This window comes from Oncorhynchus clarkii, chromosome 10, assembly GCF_045791955.1.
Source record: "Oncorhynchus clarkii lewisi isolate Uvic-CL-2024 chromosome 10, UVic_Ocla_1.0, whole genome shotgun sequence".
Taxonomy (NCBI): Eukaryota; Metazoa; Chordata; class Actinopteri; order Salmoniformes; family Salmonidae; genus Oncorhynchus; species Oncorhynchus clarkii.
The window spans coordinates 15,537,742-15,553,530 of NC_092156.1; the positions used below are offsets into that span (position 1 = coordinate 15,537,742).

At 43.3% G+C, this 15,789-nt stretch overlaps 2 protein-coding genes across 2 annotated transcripts; one reads left to right on the plus strand and one right to left on the minus strand.

The window, feature by feature from the left end:
• The first annotated feature begins 3,794 nt into the window (after nt 1–3,794).
• LOC139419445 (putative transcription factor Ovo-like 1) lies at nt 3,795–4,833 on the plus strand. The gene is made up of 2 exons (XM_071169394.1): nt 3,795–4,404; nt 4,492–4,833. Exons 1-2 carry the CDS (start codon nt 4,128–4,130, stop codon nt 4,812–4,814), a joined length of 600 nt encoding a protein of 199 aa, XP_071025495.1. The 5' UTR covers nt 3,795–4,127; the 3' UTR covers nt 4,815–4,833.
• Nucleotides 4,834–5,906: 1,073 nt separating this feature from the next.
• On the minus strand, nt 5,907–14,893 carry LOC139419446 (sphingolipid delta(4)-desaturase/C4-monooxygenase DES2-like). The gene is made up of 3 exons (XM_071169395.1): nt 14,756–14,893; nt 10,162–10,904; nt 5,907–7,043 (listed from the first exon to the last, which is right to left on the minus strand). Exons 1-3 carry the CDS (start codon nt 14,835–14,837, stop codon nt 6,900–6,902), a joined length of 969 nt encoding a protein of 322 aa, XP_071025496.1. The 5' UTR covers nt 14,838–14,893; the 3' UTR covers nt 5,907–6,899.
• Between the last annotated feature and the right edge of the window lie 896 nt (nt 14,894–15,789).

The window sequence follows — 15,789 nt, forward strand, 5'->3', positions numbered from 1 at the left end:
TTGATATACACTGCTCAAAAAAGTAAAGGGAACACTAAAATAATACATCCTAGATCTGAATGAATTAAATATTCTTATGAAATACTTTTTTCTTTACATAGTTGAATGTGCTGACAACAAAATCACACAAAAATTATCAATGGAAATCAAATTTATCAACCCATGGAGGTCTGGATTTGGAGTGACACTCAAAATTAAAGTGGAAAACCACACTACAGGCTGATCCAACTTTGATGTAATGTCCTTAAAACAAGTCAAAATGAGGCTCAGTAGTGTGTAGCCTCCACGTGCCTGTATGACCTCCCTACAACGCCTGGGCGTGCTCCTGATGAGGTGGCGGATGGTCTCCTGAGGGATCTCCTCCCAGACCTGGACTAAAGCATCTGCCAACTCCTGGACAGTCTGTGGTGCAACATGGCGTTGGTGGATGGAGCGAGACATGATGTCCCAGATGTGCTCAATTGGATTCAGGTCTGGGGAAGGGGCGGGCCAGTCCATAGCATCAATGCCTTCCTCTTGCAGGACCTGCTGACACACTCCAGCCACATGAGGTCTAGCATTGTCTTGCATTAGGAGGAACCCAGGGACAACCGCACCAGCATATGGTCTCACAAGGGGTCTGAGGAGCTCATCTCGGTACCTAATGGCAGTCAGGCTACCTCTGGCGAGCACATGGAGGGCTGTATGGCCCCCCAAAGAAATGCCACCCCACACCATGACTGACCCACCGCCAAACCGGTCAAGCTGGAGGATGTTGCAGGCAGCAGAACGTTCTCCACGGCGTCTCCAGACTCTGTCACGTCTGTCACATGTGCTCAGTGTGAACCTGCTTTCATCTGTGAAGAGCACAGGGCGCCAGTGGAGAATTTGCCAATCTTGGTGTTCTCTGGCAAATGCCAAACGTCCTGCACGGTGTTGGGCTGTAAGCACAACCCCCACCTGTGGACGTAGGGCCCTCATACCACCCTCATGGAGTCTGTTTCTGACCGTTTGAGCAGACACATGCACATTCTGCTCTGCATGCATTATTTGGTGTTCTACGTGTAACACGGAGGATATTTTTGAAGAATTCTGCGTGCAGAGTCTCAATTTGGTGTTTGTCCCATTTTGTGAAGTCTTGGTTGGTGAGCGGACCCCAGACCTCACAACCATAAAGGGCAATGGGCTCTATGACTGATTCAAGTATTTTTAGCCAAATCCTAATTGGTATGTTGAAATGTATGTTCCTTTTGATGGCATAGAATGCCCTTCTTGCCTTGTCTCTCAGATCGTTCACAGCTTTGTGGAAGTTTCTCTCTCTCCCTGTCTCTCTCTCTCTCTCTCTCTCTCTCTCTCCCTATCTCTCTCTCTCCCTCTCTCTCTCTCCCTGTCTCTCTCTCTCCCTGTCTCTCTCTCTCTCTCTCTCTCCCCGTGTCTGTCTGTCTCTCTCTCTCTCTCTCCCCTTGTCTGTCTCTCTCTCCCCCCCCCCTCTCTCTCTCTCTCCTTGTCTCTCTCTCCCCTTGTCTCTCTCTCTCTCTCTCTCTCTCTCTCTCTCTCTCTCTCTCTCTTTCCCTCTCTCTCTCTCGCTCGCTCGCTCCCTCTCTCCCTGTCTCTCTCTCTCTCCCGCTGTCTCTCTCTCTCGCTCTCTCCCCTTGTCTCTCTCTCCCCTTGTCCGTCTCTCTCTCTCTCTCTCCCCTTGTCTCTCTTACCCCTCCTCTCTCTCTCTCTCTCTCTCTCTCCCCCCTTCTCTCTCTCTCTCTCTCTCCCCCTTCTCTCTCTCTCCTTGTCTCTCTCTCTCTCCTTGTCTCTCTCTCTCCTTGTCTCTCTCTCCCCTTGTCTCTCTCTCCCCTTGTCTCTCTCTCCCCATGTCTCTCTCTCTCTCCCTGAAATACTTTTTGGTCCAGGACTAGGCTTAATATGTAGATACCAATAACATAGAAAAAGGTAGCCTAACACATGGGTGGACACACTGGGTGCGTGCCAATAATATCACATTTCTCCTGAAGTGTGCACTCGTTCACTACTTCCCATAAGTGTAAAAGCTTTATGAAGCTTTTTTGATTAGTGAAGGTGTAGATTAGGTGGAGTTTTCAACATATTTCTTATACCAATAATTTCCTTTCAGTTCCATCATTCATTCCAATGACAGTTTGTTTCCAGTGAATTCTGAATGGCAGTTTGAATGGAGGTGGTTTGAATGGAGGAATATCTGTGCATTCACCTGCCACATTCACCTGTCTATTTACAGAATAATTCACTCAATAAATCAACAGCCATGAGTGGGGATGGAACGCTTACAAGTGTTATTAGTTTCTCTAAACCGAGCAGTCAACGGAGGACAAACAGTAGAGGAGTTAGCCCTTTCTATTGCATTTAAATGGCCATTGTCTGAGACCAAAATCCACCAGACAATCCGAGCAGGGGGGAGAAGAAAAGGCTGTGGCTCTTCTGTGCGTGCTCCTGTTACTCCGACCGGGCCCTCTGTCCAGGCACAGCCGGGTCCACATTTGCATGACAGGGTCCACTTGAATGTGGAGGCCAGATTCTCACTGCCTGGCATGCAAAACCAGTGGGGGACCAGTTAAAAGAGGCGCACGCGCACAGTCAACGCAGGTGTGCACCAGTAAAAAAGCCTCCCCCCTCCGCAACCCCACCCCGCCCCAACCATCTAAATGAGTGTTATGGAAATGAGCGCTGTGATTTTCTTGAGCTACCTGGACAGAGGTTGGATAGAGGGTATTGGCACGATGGTGAGGGGATGGCCAACGGTGAGTGGGGGGGGAGGGGGAGGGGGGTGTAAAGTGATACATGGTCCTGTAGCTGAACACAAAACCAAAGTGGTGGGACGCAGGAGCATTTGACAGTAGCCTCAGAGTCAGAAAGTAGCAGATTCATACAGAGACGAGAGAGAGAGAGAGAGAGAGAGAGAGGATGCCACGGTCGTTCCTACTGAATAAGAAAAAGAAGAAACAGGGGGCATGTGGAGGATGGAAGTGGAGAGACCCAGAGCAGACAGACTGGAAAGAGGACAACAGAACAGGTCAGTTCAGGATATGTTTATTCATATTGTTCAAGAAGACAAGGATTCTTCTTATTTTTCTTCTTCTTCTACTACTGTTGTAAATAGTAGTATCTGAGAAAATAGTAAATGTGTACAAAAAAAGGGAAAGAGAAACCACTGAACAAAAATACAAATGCAACATGTTGGAACAAATTTGTTTACATCCCTGTTAATGAGCATTTCTCCTTCGCCAAGATAATCCTTCCACCTGACAGGTGTGGCATATCAATAAGCTGAATAAATAGCATGATCGTTATACAGGTCACCTTGTTCTGGGACAATAAAAGACCACTCTAAAATGTGCCGTTTTGTCACACAACACAATGCCACAGATGTCTGAATTGTAGGACTTCCGGTGTGTTGGAGCATTGTTATTTTGTTTGATCATTACTGTATTTATTACAACATATAATTTTTGTTCAATAAACCCTAATAATAATAATATATTAATTTATACAGACAATCCATATTTGCATTTAGTTTGAGTTGTATTGTTGTCATTTGTAGGGAAGTTACAGGTTTGTTTTTGTCAGAGGACAGAATATTATAGAATAGCCTCACAGGCAGTTTGATACTGGTGTTGCCTCATATGTTGGTTATTTCTTATGAATTTCTAGGCGTGTTTTGAGTGTGTGTCTCTTACCTTTTCAGTGTGTGAGAATGCTGAGGTGCAGTCTACAACAGTCACCTGCCCTGACTTCCCTAAACCTGTGGTTCTGCCTGAGCCAGCTACCCCCTCCTCAGTATCAGGACTAGTACCAGGGGAAGGACCAGAGGTTGGACCAGACAGGGGCCAAGATTGGTCCAATCTCCTGTCCCGGACCATGGGCCAGCACCAGCGTCATTTCTACCACCCTGCTACACTGGCACTGGCATCCCGAGCCAAGGTAAACTTCCACTGCATTTCTATGAGACATTGGTGTCTATGAGGTGTCTGTTGGTTGCTGTGAAACACAGTTATGTATAGGTAGATAGTCTCGGAATGCCATCCTTCCAAGTCGTGTTCATCACTCAGAGGAAACCTGGAAAACTTAGTGATATGCTGTAAAAGGAGGTTCACAACTCATGAAAAACCATGTTTGACTGAATGTGTCCTAGAGTCCCTTATGAAAGAGCTGACAGTAAATTGAAGCAGTGTCTGTGTCTTAACCTCCGCGTCCCTTCTCTCACTCAGCCCCGCCCCCGTGTACCCCCCAGCTCGGGTGACTTCCTGTGTTCGGTGTGTCACAAGGTGTTTCCCCTGCAACGCATGTTGACGCGTCACCTCAAGTGCCACAGCATGGTGAAGAGACACCCCTGCCGCTACTGTGGCAAGGGATTCAACGACACCTTCGACCTCAAGAGGCACATGCGCACACACACAGGTGAGGTGTGAAAACACAGACACACACACTGCTCAGTCTTGACCCCCCCCCCACACTCTCTCCTCACCCTTTCTCCCCTCCCACCAGGTATCCGTCCGTACCGTTGTGAGCTATGTGACAAGGCCTTCACACAGCGCTGCTCCCTTGAATCCCACCTGAGGAAGATCCATGGCGTGCGCCAGCAGTACGCCTACCGCCAGCGCCGCTCCAAGATCTTTGTGTGCGAGGACTGTGGCTACACGTCCAACCGTCCCGAAGAGTACTTCCTCCACGTGCGCCAGTGCCACCCGGGCAGCCCCGCCCTGCGGCGCTACTACCGTCGCCAGGCACACGAGGGCACCAACAACGTGCCTGCCGAACACAAACTCAGTCCCTTCTTGATGTATCCCACTGGGTACTATGTGGGTTGATTTAAACTCCTGGGTGAAGATTCGCTAATGACATTCAAGTGTGCTTTTCGGTTTCTGCCTTAGTCAATTCCTTCGTTGTAACCTTGCCACAGAGCAGAAACAGGCTAGTATCAACGCTAACACATCAATTTTACAGTAAGGTGAATGGACAATATGTTTGGGGTTATTCCCCACCCAGTCAGTGCCTGGCCAGTAGGCCAAAATAACATTGAAAATCATCAGCATTGGTGTGGCTATTTTAAAAACACCACCTCCTGGTGTCCACTTTAGGTAATGCAGAGAGATTAAGGAGAGGGTGTGTCTGGTCAATAGTCAACTACGGTCAATGTTGATTAAAGGTATGTTTTTGTGGAGTGGTGACTTATTGATGTGTCCTTCAAAATAAATGGTATCCCTGGCACACATGCCTGTCCCTCCTCTCCTTGCCACCCATCCTCCCACCTGTACAGTTACAACTATCCCATGTTATATTGACTTGCTTCTTATTTATTTGCATGGTGTATTGCTGCTGCATGTTTGACGTTTCATTATGATATTGTGTTTTAAAGATGTGCCGCATAAAATACCAAATAAATGTTCCAATCTCAGGATAATAAAGTCATTTTAATCCTAATTTCAATACATGGAATGGCATGTGATACTGTATAATACTGTATGTTACCAGGGCTGTGTTCAGGAGGGTGCAACATTACAGACCCATCAGAAATACCTTGTATAGAACAATGATTGCCTATCTGCTTTCTATCTGAATGTTATGCGACGTTACCAGGGCTGTGTTCAGTGAGGTGAAACGTTCAAAATGTTTAAAACGTATCATGTTCAACATATTTGTATGTCCAGTAGAATTGGGAATCACTAACTCTATACATTGTTTCTAACATTTCACCTCACTGAACACAGCCCTGTTAACAGAGAGGGTCACCTTGGAGGTGAAGTTCCACTTGGGTCATGTCCCTAATAAAGTGCACTACTGTTGACCGAGACCCATAAGGATATGGTTAAAAGTAGTGCACTATATAGGTAATAGGGTGCCATTTGGGACACACAGTATTAAACAATTTTTTTGTTGCTTTATTTAAACTAGGCAAGTCAGTTAAAAAAATATGTCTTAATTGTATTTACCATGACAGCCTACCCTGTATAGAGCCACATAATTAGAATTGACTTCTGGCCACAGCCCTCCATTGTGCTACCTTGTGTCATCACAAAAGCAATAAATGGAAACGATAGCTGCACCCCTCTAGGTTTTAGAACTTTGGTGTGAGCCAATCTCATGGTGCTCTATAGCTTGGCCTTTCTACACAATCTTAATCTCATTATTCAATAGTATTTGCTTTCTGCAATACTCTAAAGCAGGGTACGAGAGAAGTGCATTATGTAAACAAGAGCCTAAAGGATTTTAGTGTTTGCTTATCATTGTATGTCAACAACCATATTTCTCTGAGGCGCAGCCAGCTGAAACAGATTGTAACTTAGGCACATATTTACTTATTGCAACACAGATCAGGGAAAAATGGTAACATTTGTACTCTAGAAGATCAAGCCAGTAAGCCATAACAATTACTAAATACTATAACAAGTTAGTTCAATATTGTGAGTTAGGAATGAGAAGTCTGCGTGAATCATTAATCCAAGATGGGATTTAGGGAACAATAAAAATAATATTTGTTATTGGACAAGTTCAGGTAGTTCATCCCATTTGGTGCATAAAGAACATGACCCAGGAAATTAATGTACAAATAGGATACTTTACTGGGGGCACAACTGCAACTTTTTAGATTTACCATCACAGCCATAAAGTTTATGATCAATTATTCATCACAATCAGCCGAGTACCTTTTATTCTACCCAGTATATACAATAAATCTGGATTGCATAGTTTACAGTATCTCTAAGGTAACATAACATTCAAAAGTGTTAAGAGTCTTCTCATGCTGGCGAGTTGAATGTGACACCAGCACACCAGTCTTGTCTGCAGAGTAAAAGATCTGGACAAGAACTGAGAAGCCTTTCACTCCCCGCCAGCTGGGTTGTCAAGCCACTTTTGTGGAAGATCATTGGTCAGAAGATCAAGAGCATGGGCTCTTAGTCTTGCTTAGCCAATGGGAAGGTGCGTTTAATTCTGGAGTAAGGTCCAAGCGAATCACAAAACACAAAGTCCCAGAGCACCCGTGTCCATGAGTCATGCTGTGGTAAATCATCATAGAACTCTGGAGCCATCCGTTTCACCTGGACAAAAGAGGGAGCGAGATAAAGTTCATTTTAATTACAATGTGAAGGGATGAGAGTAAATAGCACAGCAATGAGAACTCACACAGAGGATGATAATCAACGGATCCATTAGTGTACAGACAAGTACACAGCCAATATTCACAAAGCATTTCAGTAAGTTCTGATCAGTTTGGCCTTTTAGATGATAATAAATAAGATTACATGGACGGGACAGGGGCTGATCCTAGATCAGCACTCCTACTCTATGAATACTGGCCCCTTATCTATGGCTAGTCTGTCTACTGAGGCAAAAAAAACAACAAAAAAACCCACACCTCACTGATTAGCTTGGCCTGGCTCCCAAGTGGGTGGGCACACAGGTGGCTGCGCTCCTGCCCAGTCATGTGAAATCTATAGATTAGGCCTAAATTAATGCATTACAATGGACTGATTTCCTTCTATGAACTAACGCAGTAAAATCTTTGAAATTGTTGCATGATGCAGTTACATTTTTGTTCAGTATATCTTTATATCATGACCCCAGGTAGAAGGGCCTAAACAAAGCTTACTCAGAGTGTGGGATACATGTTTTTTTTAAGGCCATCTGTACAAAGAACTAGTATACAAATTAAATTTGATTAGCTTGACCAGTGGGAGAGACTAGGTCATTTCAAGATGCCAATAGTTTGAGGAAAAGTGAGACTGAAACATAAAACGTGTCAAACAGGTTGTGAAATATCCCTGTACCCATAGTAACAAAAGTAATAAATGGGGTAAAACATAACAGGAGAACATTGTTCAAAACACATTACCGCTTGTGTCCTGTCAGTTGTTTAATTTATGTATGTAATTACATGCCTGTAACCAGAAAACTAAAAATGTCCACTCCTAACAAGAATGAAATTCAGAACTTTAACGTGAACAATCCTAAAATATGGTATAAGCTGTCAAACTACGTCATCAAGTCAAGATAGAACTAGACCAACCAGATCAGCTCTTCCATAAGGAGGCTTATGTCACCCTGTCATTCTAGCATTTCTGTCTGCCTCTGCCTTTGTCTTGTCTAACTGTCATAAGACAAGACAAAGGACCGTCTGACAAGTAGGCCTACAAGTTATTAAACCATGTTCACATTGGCAGTTTGAAGTGACTCAAATAAAATAATTGCCTAGCCGATTGTTCATTTTCCTGCAGTCTGAACAGCCAGAAATCAAATGGAATCTGATCAATTTCAAACCATCTAGCTTGTTAATGGTTTACAAAACAAATTTGTGAATGTGCTACAACGCTAAAGAGCTAGCTTGTTGACTGCCTTGGCTAGCCAATAAGGACCTCTTTTGAAAGTTGGATCATCTTATCCTTTGAAGCTTTAAAAGTGTTCTTACGATATGATTTTGAACATTCAGAGCAACGTCAATGGCTGGCATTGTTCACCTTAACTTGTGGGTGATATGAAGCACAAGCACCAATCAACCTACACCACTGTGCACACATCCCATCACTACCATGACTGAAGTAGCCATGTCAGAAAATGACTGCTGTCTGAACACAAAAATCCCATTTTGTCACTTGTAACTTTGTTTGGACAGTCAGTATTCCAAAACGTATCTGAAAAAGAGCATTACGTTCTGCAGTTTGAACAAGGCTTTAGATACTGTATTGACAGAATAGGAACACCACTATGGCCAGGCGAGAAAACATAGGGGTGGGCCTGCAGCATTCCTCCACAGTTTATGACTGAAACTCATATCTAGAGGCTCGTTGTGAGGCATCATGGGATTTGTTCCATAACTGAAGTTTTATAACATTTTATTTTGCTTGAAGAGATAGTTACTTTGTACTTTGGGTGAACTTATTTGTTCCCATTGCATTTTATAACCACAAAAGTCAAAGCAATGTGAAAGATAGTCAGTCTGAAAGATAGTGAAGCTCAATGACTTGGTTCAAAATGTTTATTTTACTGTTATTAGCACAGCTGCTGGCAGTGGCTAGGTAAACAAGCCTTAAGCGTGGATTGCAGTCTCTCCTTGTCCATAGACTGCTTTCAAGGTAAGTATACAAATAAGTAACTTGATGATATTCTCCCTACACTGCTGAGGACTATTTTTGTCCACGCATACAGGAGTAATAAAGGCCTCCCAAAGAAACATTTAAAAACATTTCTTATTTACTCTGTTTTCAGTGGGTGCTGCAGCACCCTCAGTACCACTACTTTCTGCCACTATGCTAGGTGAGATAGTTTATTTGAAAAGACATTAATCACAACCATAACTGCTTTATTGCTCCTTATACCTTATGATCCTGTGATACTGGAAGCTAACAACTTTTACTATCTCTACAAAGACCGAGGTTCTCATTAACTGTTGTTTTGTGTGTCACCAGTCCTCCCTAATGACTGCTGTACACAAACAATACAGACCTTAGCTCCTATTCATAGTGTTAGCCACACACACAGCTAATTGCTCAGCGTTGTGCTTCCACCCATAACAGCAGTCAAGATGAAGCCATCTGTGTTCTGTTTCACCACACCACTGCAGTAACTTTTTCGGTATCCATCGTCCCTTTGATGTCAGTCCGTCAGCATTGCCCTTTGTCAATGCTGATCTGGGATCAGTTTAGCTTTTTAGATCATATAAATAAGATATGGACAGGTGACTTACTCCGTGTCTGAGACACTATGAATATGGGCCTTGAATCTTTCACAATTGTCAGTGGAATGCCAGCAAGGTTTAGAGTTGAATGCCATGTGACTGGTGTGATTCAGCGATCATTAGGGCCAGGGGTTTACCCTAAACGGAATGATACTGAGGGCACATTAGTCAACAGAAAACAACTGTGGCTACATTTCACCATTGATATCCTACACAAGTTCACATCCTATATCACAATTCACATCCAATCCAGGGTTACTTTGAAATCAATTCAAATACTTTATCTGTGCCCATTTGATGTGGTCTGGCATATTAAACAAATAGAAAAAAAAAAGTCAAACCCTGCCCATCTGGCACTCCGGGCAGACTCAAGCAAACACTCAAAGTAACGAAAGATTTTAAGTATTTGAACCAAGTCTAGTTAATATCTTACAAATCACCTTCATCCTAAACAATCAGTTTATCCTTCATGAAAAGTGAGTTACCTGAGGGAGCCGGCTGCCGGGGATGCTGGGAAAGTCATGGTGCTCCATGTGGTAGCCCACATTAAAGGTGATATAGTTCAGCGGCCCGTAGTACGAGTACGTCTCGATCCCGCTCAGGTACATATAGTGTTCGGCGATAAAATGCCCCGAGATCGGGTGCAGTCCCATACACAACAGCGAACCTGCTATCAGGTAGACCAGAGGCTTAAGCCCCCAGAGGTACACTATGAAAGCATTGAATGCTAGCTGCACCATTAAATTCAACAGCTCGAGCCTGCCTACAGGTTTAGGGTTGACCACCAGGGGACGAAGCGCGTAGAATAGCGGCTGCAGGAAGAGCCACAGGATCTTGCGTGCGGGGGAGCTGAAGAGATGAGCCTCCAGGTGGGTCGGGACGTCCACGTCGAGTCCATGGCCACCCAGGTAACGGTGGTGGTCCACATGGTACTTCTTGAAGCTGATGGAGTAGGGCACGCCAATTGGTAGGTTGGCGAAGATGCCAAAGAGGCGGTTGCACATAGCGTCCTTATTCCCAAAGGCCACATTGTGCGAGATGTCGTGGATGGCGAGCGTGAGGGAGTGGTTGATGCAACCGCCGAACATGTAGGCCCAGAAGATTAGCCACTTCCAGCTGAGGTCACGTACCAGGAAGCAGCAGAGCACCTGGGTTAGGACCATGGCTGTCACCACCCACTTAAGCTGGGGGTCAGGGCCCATCAAAGACTTGATCTCTGGGTGCTTGGCTGTGGAGAGGGAGGGAAAAAAATAAAAATAAATTGAGGCACAGTATTACTTTTACACTGGTCTCTCGTGACAGACTTAATATTATAATGCAGCTGATTTCAGATGTAAATAGTTATTGATTCCTTAGAGTGTTATGACATCTAAACAGAGCGGTTCAATTCCTGTCCAGGAAGGCAAAAGCACTTCTGGTTTGTTTCTACCAGTCAGTTAATTGCACTCACCTGGTTTGTATGACCAGAAATTAGTCCCTTATAAGAAAAGAAGGAAAACCAGATGTGCTTTGCCCCTCCAGGACCAACATTGAAGGGACAGCAGTGGATAACGTGGAAAGTTGTGTATGCCAAGGAACTTGTCACAGGCAAACTGAAAATGGTCCACTCAGAGAGTGTGGTGAAGGCGCAACAGCGCCTCTTCAACCTCAGGAGGCTGAAGAAATTTGGCGTGTCACCTAAAATCCTGACAAACTTTTACAGATGGACAATCGAGAGCATCCTGTCAGGCTGTATCACAGCATGGTACGGCAACTGCACCGCACTCAACCGCAAGGCTCTCCAGAGGGTGGTGCAGTCTGCACAACGCATCACTGGGGGCAAACTACCTGCCCTCCATGACACTTACAGCACCCAATGTTACAGGAAGGCCAAAAAGATCAAGGACATCAACCACCTGAGCCACTGCCTGTTCCCCCGGCTACCATCCAGAAGGCGAGGTCAGTACAGGTGCAGCAAAGCTGGGACCGAGAGACAGAAGCTGTTTTTCAACCTCAAGGTCAGACTACTAAACAGCAATCACTAATTCAGAGGCTGCTACCTACATTGAGACCCAATCACTGGCCACTTTAATAGATCACTAGTCACTTTATACAATGCCACATATTACATTACTCATGCATATACTGTATTTTATTCCATCTATTGCACATTGCCTATGCTGCTCGGCCATCGCTCATCCATATACTTAGAGGTCGACCGATTATGATTTTTCAACACCGATACCGATTATTGGAGGACCAAAAAAAAGCAGATACCGATTAATCTGACAATTTTTTTAATATGTTTGTAATAATGACAATTACAGCAATACTGAATGAACACTTATTTTAACTAAATATAATACAAATAAAAATATATTTAGTCTCAAATAAATAAACATGTTCAATTTGGTTTTAATAATGCAAAAAACAGTGTGGAGAAGTAAAAGTGCAATATATGCCATGTAAAAAAGCTAACGTTTAAGTTCCTTGCTCAGAACATGAGAACATATGAAAGCTGGTGGTTCCTTTTAACATTGTCTTCAATATTCCCAGTTAAGAAGTTTTAGGTTGTTGTTATTAGGACTATTTCTCTCTATACCATTTGTATTTCATATACCTTTGACTATTGGATGTTCTTATAGCCACTGTAGTATTGCCAGCCTAATCTCAGGAGTTGATAGGCTTGAAGTCATAAACAGCGCTGTGCTTCAAGCATTGCGAAGAGCTGCTGGCAAATGCAGGAAAGTGCTGTTTGAATGAATGCTAACGAGCCTGCTGCTGCCTACCACCACTCAGTCAGACTGCTCTATTAAATATCAAATCAGAACTAATTCTAATATAATAAACACACAGAAATATGAGCCGTAGGTCATTGATATGGTCAAATGCGGAAACTGTCATTTCAAAAACAAACCACTTATTCTTTCAGTGAAATACAGAACCATTCCATACTTTATCAAACGGGTGGCATCCAGAAGTATAAATATTGCAGTTACATTGCACAACATTCAATGTTGTGTCATATTTATGTAAAATTCATTGTGGTCTTTGTTAGGAAGAAATGGTCTTCACAGTTTGCAACGAGCCAGGCGGCCCAAACTGCTGTATACCCAGAACGCAAGAGAAGTGACAACTTCCTTAGTTAATATTGCCTGCTAACATTACACTTGTGTATTGATTTTAAGAAAGGCATTGATGTTTATGGTCAAGTACATTGGTGCAACAGTGCTTTTTTAGCGAATGCGCTTGTTTTATTTATATATATATATATAAAAAATAAAAAACACCCTTTCGGCAAAGTAGGCTGTGATTCGATGATAAATTAACAGGCAATGCATTGATTATTTGCAACGCAGGACAAGCTAGTTAAACTAGTAATATCATCAACCATGTGTAGTTAACTAGTGATTATGTTAAGATTGATTGTTTTTTTTAATAAGATAAGTTTAACGCTAGCTAGCAACTTACCTTGGCTCCTTGCTGCACTCATGTAATAGGTGGTCAGCCTGCCACCCAGTGTCCCCGTGGAGTGCAACGTAATCAGCGCCCCAAAAAAATGTTGATTACCGGTTATGAAAACTTGAAATCGGCCCCAATTAAATCGGCCATACAGATTAATAGGTCGACCTCTAATACTTAGATATACATATTCTCATTCACCCCTTTAGATGTGTGTATTAGGGAATTGTTGGATATTACTGCACTGTCGGAACAAGAAGCACAAGCATTTCGCAACACTCGCATTAACATCTGCTAACAGTGTGTGTGACAAATAAAATGTTATTTGGATATTGAACAGCCCTTTGACTCCTGGCTGTCCCCAGTCCACCTGGTTGTGCTGCTGCTCCAGTGTCAACTGTTCTGTCTGCAGCAATGAAACCCTGACCTGTTCACTGGACGTGCTACCTTGTCCCGGACCTGCTGTTTTCAACTCTCCCTACTGTCTCGACCTCTGAATGCATGTCTATGAAAAGCAAACTGACATTTACTCCCGAGATGCTGACCTGTTGCACTCGCTACAACCACTGATTATTATTTGACCCTGCTGGTCATCGATGAACCTTTCAACATCTTGAAGAACAATCTGGCCTTAAATGGCCATGTACTCTCAGAATCTCCACCCGGCACAGCCTGAAGAGGACTGGCCACCCCTCAGAGCCTGGTTCCTACCTAGGTTTCTGACTTTCTATTGAGTTTTTCCTTGCCACTGTGCTTCTACATCGCTTGCTGTTTGGGGTTTTAGGCTGGGTTTCTGTATAAGCACTTTGTGACAACTGCTGATGTAAAAAGGGCTTCATAAATACAAATACATTTCATTGGAGGTTTAACACTGGCCAACAGAATCATACAATGACTTGTCCATTGGGCTACACTCAAATCAAAATTATGGGACTGCAATTTAGGAAATAAACTTAAAGCTAACTAATAGTATGAATATTTGTCTGTAGCGCCTCAGAGCAAGATGGCCACAATAATTCAAATAAAGAAGCTCCCATTCAAAAGTAGTATCTGCCTTTCCTCACCTTGAACCCAAGTTTCCAACTACTTAGCAAGGAAAACTTGTCTTACCTGTCAAACAGGTGGTTACACCAGTTTCGGTCTTGACTATATCCTGTGCCTCTAAGATAATATTTACTAGGCTATAGATAACAGGAGGAATACACAAATAGTAGGATGTCATGTCCCAAGAAATCAAAATACCTGATGACTACTTGACTGATAAAGTATAGGTTATTGATGTAGGATGTGAATGATGGTGATCACTCATCATTGCATGGGAACGGCATCTTTCTGGTGGTACAATATGATTAGGCTTAATTGAATTAAGAGTAAATCAGTGAAAACATGCATAACCAATGGTTAAAGAAAAAGTGATTAATTTAAAAAAAAGTTAGAGACTATGTAAAGTCTTATCCATATTGTGAAATGTATATAGCCTAGTTAGACTATATGGCTAAGCCTAAGGAAGCATCTGTTGGACTTTACAGGAGTAAACAAGCATTTATGCCATTCGACAAGACAACAAAATGACATTCCTTTGGCCAATGTATTTTTGAGCAGTAGGCGATTGAAACAGACAGAGAATGGGCTGCTTACCTAATATCTGCTTCCTCCGACTACAGTGCGGTTGCTCCGTATATACCCACTCGAAGTCATCCCTCGTTACCGTGTTCCCCATCTCTTGCTCGCGGTAGGACTATCTGCCAGTTCCCCGAGCTGTTATCACAAAAAAAAAAACGGAGTAGAGACACACAGTCCGCCTGTACAAAAAAGCGGGGGAAAATGAAGAGGAAAGATCCAAGTTGCTCGTACCAAACACCCCCGTCCACAGGTAGGCTATAAGGTCATACAGATAGACTGCGACACGCCTAATTAAGTGGGCGCACTTTCACGACAGTTGGTTTAACAGGTAAATGCCAAAATAGTGGAAACATTTGAGGAAATGAGGGATACAAAGTATATTGAAAGCAGGTGCTTCCAAACAGGTGTGGTTCCTGAGTTAATTAAGAAATTAACATCCCATCATGCTTAGGGTCATGTATAAAATGCTGGGAAGGCCATTATTTTGGCTACCATGGCTTTGCTGCCATAGGATTCACCCAATCCCAGGGCATTAGTGGTCACTGAATGGTTTGATGAGCATGAAAATGATATAAACCATATGCCATGGCCATCTCAGATCTCAACTCAGTTGAACAATTAAGGGAGATTCTGGAGTGGCACCTGAGACAGCATTTTCCACCACCATGAGCAAACGACCAAATTATGGAATTGTTCGTGGAGGAATGGTGTTGAATCCTTCCAATAGAGTTCCAGACACTTATAGAATCAATGCCAAGGTGTATTGAAGCTGTTCTTGCTCGTGGTGGCCCAACGCCCTATTAAGACACTTGGTGTTTCCTTAATTTAGTCAGTTACCTGTATATCAACAGGTGTTGTTCGAACCAGTTCGTTTGGCACAGAACTTTTAATTACTATCTTCTTCTTCTATGAGTTTTAACGGCGGTTGGCATCTAATTTGTTGCATTACTGCCACCTACTAGACTTGAGTACAACTCCCTAATACTTTGCTTGAAAAAAGAAATGTACTAAGTAAATACGCTACCATCTAACACTACACTCACTAATTT